The sequence below is a fragment of the Sciurus carolinensis genome, chromosome 9 (assembly GCF_902686445.1).
Source record: "Sciurus carolinensis chromosome 9, mSciCar1.2, whole genome shotgun sequence".
Lineage (NCBI taxonomy): Eukaryota > Metazoa > Chordata > Mammalia > Rodentia > Sciuridae > Sciurus > Sciurus carolinensis.
In genome coordinates, this window is record NC_062221.1 from 57744407 (window position 1) to 57750242 (window position 5836).

Below are 5836 nucleotides of genomic sequence, written 5' to 3' on the forward strand. Positions count from 1 at the left end.
GGCAAAAGACACTAATGACCAAGTCTGGACAGCAGTAAGTGGGAAGAGAAATAAAGGAGATTGACCCTGGAAGTATTTGGGAAGAACCATCAACAGGATATGAGATGTGATGACCAACTAGTATAGGGTAGGGTAGAGCAATGAAGGAGGATCCAGGGATAACAACAGATCTCTGAGAAGCAGAGGAGTGGTTTGTGATGGCAAATGAATGAGCTCAGCTTTGGTCATACTGCTTCTGAGGGGAGTTTCCAGTGAACAGGTCAATTAGTCTATGGGCCTGGAGCTCAGTAGGAATAGTCACTCATCTGCAGTAAAACCTAAGTTGTGAGTGGGTATGTTATTGAGTGCATACAAGCAGAATGAGAAGAGAATCTTGGCGACCCTCCACATATAAGGGACAGGTGAGAGAAGAGTACCCACAAATAATATTACAATGTAGAGGAAAGAGAAATAAAGGATGGAAGAACAAGTACTGTTATAAAATCCTCGAGAAGTAAAAAATGAAGCAGATACATCAAATTAAGGGCAATGTGAAATCAGAGAGGGTCATTCTAGTTAAACATGGAAAAGACACATCTGTGTCTTTATATATTTACATATTATATTTATATACTGAGAAAAATGAGCAGGTAGAGAAATAAAACACGTTTGTCTTTGGAATTATCCCCATCTCTGTTCCCCTATTCCAGCCCCCTAGCCCTCACTTCCATTTTTACTGTCTCTTCATCCCTCCACCCCAGGTGCCCCAGCTTCACTGCCCATCTCAGGCATGACTCTCGCTCATGACACAATTTTGGCATTCTATCCCTAGACCCACAGACCACAGAGATGTTGGCTGGTGCCATTTCATTACAATCCTGACCCTTTATGTTGCCTTGAAATTCCCAGGGTGGACTCAGGAAGGGGACAAATAGTTCTCTGGAGACCACAGGAATGATTCTTGAGGTCCTTGATATTCATCCTACTAGAAGCCACCATGTTTCTGCAGTTGAGCAATGGCCCTGTGGGGGTGCACGCTGTACTAGCCTAACTGAGCTTCGTGAGACTGAAGAACTGAATTTTAAATTAATTTCATTTTAATTAACTTAAATTGAAATTGCTACATATGGCCAGTGGCTAATGTAACAAGTGCAACTTCAAACCATTCCAGCCAAGCAGACCCGAGCACCACAGTAAAAACCTGATTGCTTCACAATGGTAAGAACAAGCTCTACCAGAGAGGGATCAAGTGACTATCACTGCTCTCTCCAGGGAAAGCCAAAGCAGGACTGTCAGGGCAGTTGAAGATGATCATGAAGAACCAGGCAAGATCTAGCTGGAATATAATGGATATAAAAAATAAAACAAAAGGAGGGTTAAATATGGAGGTGAAGGGGCAAAGGAAGAGAGATATCTATCTCCCTGTGGACTTAGTTCTATTACCAAACCTGGCAAATTCCAAAACCTCCATTAGACCTTTCTCCACTACCCCTCTTTACTGGAAAATTTAATGAAAGGACCATTAAAAATTGTAGACCCTTCTATCTACAGAAGAATGAACTGAGTTCAGGAAAGGTGAGGGAGTTGTCCAGGGTCATATATTGAATCTCTAGCAGAATCAGGACCAGGTCGACCCCACTCAACCCTTTGTCCCCTCTCCGGGCCTCTAATCAACTCCACTAAAAGAAGGCTGGGCTGCGGAAAGAGACCTGCAGGTACACAATAAGCAGGCAAAGGGAGCCCCAGAGGAGGCACCAGCGAAGGGAGAAGAAGTTGTAGCCGAAGCCAGCCTGGGCCCTAGGCTTGGAGATATCAGAGAGGCCGTATGTCCCCTCCTCCTCCAGCAGCTTCTCGCTGGGCTTCCAGTGCATGATGCCTTCCTGGCAGGCCTCGCAGAATTCACTTCTGTGTGGCCCGCTGTCAGGGCGGCTGGCCACGTGAATGCGGTACTGGCCGCCGTCCTCGTCGTAGCACTGCTCACGCAGGCTGGTGATGAGGTTGTCCACCAGGCCTTCGATGTTCTCCTCCAGCATGCTGGACTCGTCCAGCCTCGCGGTGCCGCACTCAAAGCAAAGCTGCTTGAAGATGCGCATGCGCACTGATCCCATCCGCTGGGTTCTATCTAGGTGCATGTGGAAGAGGATGACAACGTGGGCCGACTGCCAGGTGTGCCAACACCAGGAACAGTGGAACCTGCGGGACGGGAAAGGAGGGATGGGAAATGTGAGACTGCCAGTGATAGTACACCCTGGGGAACTCAGGAAAGACCTGTGCACCTGAGTCTGGAAATGGAAGTGTTTACCACTTACAGGTTCATTATGGCTCTGAGGTTGGCCAGCAACCGCTTCCTTCTGATCCCTTGGGACCAGAGTAGTGGTCTCAGGAGCCTAGTATTGCAGCTATCTGGCACCAGCAGTGCTCAGAAGTGGGCCTCCTTCAAGTCTCCTTGCTTCCTTTCAGTTTTCCCAAGCCAAATGAGGCAGGGTTTGCACCTGAAAGGTCACTGCCCTTCTCTGAGCCTCTTTTCCCATCTGCGAAATGTAATGTGATGCTATCCAATACGGGTCCCTTCACTCAGCCCTCCTGTAACTCTGATGAGGAAGATGGCCTACACCATCTGACTCATGCATCTTTCTTGCTTGCTTGGAGAAGAGAAGCCAAGCACAGATTCTGGCACACTGTAAGGTCCTTAGTAAATCACTGAGAAGGACAGGATGGCAGGGCAATGATGAAAGACTGGACCATGGAAGGACTACCAAGTCTGGTCCCTATGTCTTCACAACGAACTCTCCCCTGTCCCTGGACAAGTCATCGCTAGATCCCATTCCAGCCCTGCAGTGAGCACCAGAAATCCCTATTCCACCACCACCTCACACACACATACATACATACCACTTTGTCTAACCTGGGCCTCTAGAGTCCCAGCCTCACAAAGAGAGTGTCCTGGGGCTCATCTGGCCAACCCCACTCATCCTGCTCCCACCAATGTTTGCACACCTCCAGTGACGAAGCATTTGTTACCTCTAAGGCAGTACCTTCTATCCCTGAGTTGAACCCTTTCTAGGCCCCTGTGACTGAGTCTTTAGATGCTGTCAGGTGTCCATTGGGCTAGTTCTAGGCCCCTGTGGCTGAGTCTTCAGATGTTGTCCGGTGTCCACTAGACTGGTTCTGGCCTTTACTAGGCCCAGTGTCTAACACCCTTGAAGGACCTCAGATGATGAACTCAATTCAGCCCAACAGGCACCACCAGCTTGTGCTGTATTTCAAGCACTAATCAGTCCAGGCTGTGGGTTAGAGATGAATCAGCCAGCCCCTGATCCCTGGAGGCCACTAACAGCATGACCACAGAACAGTCCCCAGCACCACCTGAAACAGGGTTGACAGGGCAGAGAAGCCTGATTGGTCCTGAAACAGAAGACACCACACACACACACACACACACACACACACACACACGCATACACACATCCAAAGGCTCAAAGGTAAAGTGAGTATGTACACAGAATAAGCATAAGAGAAGCCATTCTCCAGTCTCTCTGAGGCTAGCTGGGAGCCACAGGTGACCAGCCAGGAACAGCACCAGTTGATCCCTGAGGCAAGAAGATATATGAGCCTGTCCAACTCAGTTCCTAAAATCCTGAGCCCCCACACCCAAGTTTCTACCCCTTTGCATTCCTTCCTCCCAGAAACTCAAATGCTTCATGTTTTCAGTCTTCTCCTTCTATACCTTTTTAAACAATTCAATACAGAGATGTTTCCTCTCCCTCAAACCAGACCCCAGACCTGGATAAGGGGGTGGGGTTTGGGAAGTTACAAATCATTTTACTGAGATGAGATGGAAGCACAGAGAGTGAAAGAATCCATGTACACACAGCTAGTTAAGAGACAGCTCATAACAGGTCCCCAACAGATCTTCCTTGAATTGATTTGAATTGACATGAACCAGTTAATCTCAGTTCCCAGTCTTTTGTCAAGACAGGTTCAATCACTGAGTACAGTGGTACATGCCTGTAATCCCAGTGGCTCAGGAGGCTAAAACAGGAGGATCACAAGTTCAACAATTATTTGGTGAGGCCCTAAGGAACTTAGTGAGACCCTGTATCAATAAAAAAAAAGAACTAGGGTTGTAGCTTGGTGGTAAATTGCCCCTGAGTTAAATCCCAAGTACTAAAAGAAAAAAAAAAAAAGTTCAATCTAATGTTTGCAATTTTGAAGCAAGAGTTAAAATGAGTTCCCTACCCACTGCATACCTCCTTTTGTTTTTACTTTTAGCACCCTTCTGCACCACTAGGGGCTTCACAAGTATACTTGTATGAACAACCCGGTCTCTGCGTCCATGTTCTGTCCACACCTCCAAAACATAGCCACCTATTGTCTTCCCTTGGGATTCAAAGGCCCAGGGAGGAGGCCTGTGCAGATCCCCTGTAGATGGACTTGAGACAGTTTGGGCAGAGTATTTTGTGGCCCCAGTTCCAAATTTCAGGCCCTGGGCCTTAATGATCTAAGAGAAGTCCTGCCCAAAGTTAAGACTTTTTGTCACAGACTCATAGATAATAGAGATGAAAGGGATCTGATTGATCATCATCTAAGGCCACCACCCTCATTTTGCAAATGTGAAAACTGAAAGCCAGAGAGGAAAGGGACTTGCCCAAGCTCACAGAGCTATTTAGCTATAGAGCTAGTTTCTGTCACCCAACCGATGGTTAATAACTGTTTCAAATCAAGTTGCCTTTAATTTACTGAACAAGCAGACCCAGGACCAGAGGACCAGCCCCACTTTTTCCAGAGGACCTCAGAGCCTCTCCTTTCCACTCCAGCCACTCTTTGTCAGAGATTGCAGAGGCATCAAAACTCTGTTCAGTGTGGAAAACAGAGACCCAAGGATGAAATGTAACCTGCCCAGAGCCAACTGGGAGTCTACAGTTAGAACCAGGCCCTCTGTGGAGCACCTGGAGTCCTTTCTCAGCTAACACAGAGTGACAGTGAACACAGCCCCAGGCTCTGTCTTTCCTTGGATGGTGACCTAGCGCTGTGACCCAGGGGCTGCCTGCAGGGCTTCTCCCCACTGGGCCTCTCACCTGCCTGAGGCGTGCTGCTCCAGGTACTGCTTCCAGCCAGGGGCTAGTTCATTGGGCTTGAGGTTGGGGTCTATGACGAGTTCCCAGCTGTCAGCCGGCTTTGCCACCTCCATCTTCTCGTAGAAGACTTTCTTCCACTCACAAGTGGTCAGGCTGGTACACATGGTCCTATTGGCAGGGGTGGAAGTTTGAGCTCAGTCGGAGTGAGAACAAAGAGTGAGCCTGGATAGGTGCAGCACAGCTCAGTCTCTGTTCTGAAAATCCTCATCAACAAGACCCAGCTCCTTCCTTTGTCACCCTGGAAGCTGTTACCATGGCAGCAAGCCAGGGCACCAAGGGCCAGGGCTGGGAAGGAGTGAAGCCCTGAGGAGAGATCAGGGCCCTGAGAGGCTTCAGAGGCAGGATAAGTCCGTGACACTAAGTAGAGCAAGTAGGCTGGAAAGATGAAACCCAGACTGTACTCATTCAGGCCTCTACAGGTCTCAGGAAGCAGGTTCTATGCGATGGCCCTGCTCCACCCTACTACCTTCCAGGTTTCCTCCACATTGTGCTATGGTAACTATGATACCCAAGGGAGTCAAGAAGAAACAGCAAGAAGCAGAGTCTGCTCTTCCCACACTCATCAATGTGCTGTGACCATCTTTTACTGTGTGCCAGGCACAAGTTACTTGACCTGTGTGCTGTCCAAGGCAGATCAGAAAACAAGTTTATTCAACCCCTAAGTGGTTCATCCAGGATACAGTTCCAGGCCTTCTGAAACCAAGCCCATTTGTTCATTT

The 5836-nt window shown here is 48.3% G+C and overlaps 1 protein-coding gene across 1 annotated transcript; it reads right to left on the reverse strand.

Moving 5' to 3' along the window:
* Positions 1 to 1658: 1658 nt before the first annotated feature.
* On the reverse strand, positions 1659 to 5238 carry Rtp2 (receptor transporter protein 2). The gene is made up of 2 exons (XM_047563024.1): positions 5058 to 5238; positions 1659 to 2172 (listed from the first exon to the last, which is right to left on the reverse strand). The coding sequence occupies exons 1-2, from the start codon at positions 5219 to 5221 to the stop codon at positions 1659 to 1661; spliced, it is 678 nt and encodes a 225-aa protein (XP_047418980.1). The 5' UTR covers positions 5222 to 5238.
* Between the last annotated feature and the right edge of the window lie 598 nt (positions 5239 to 5836).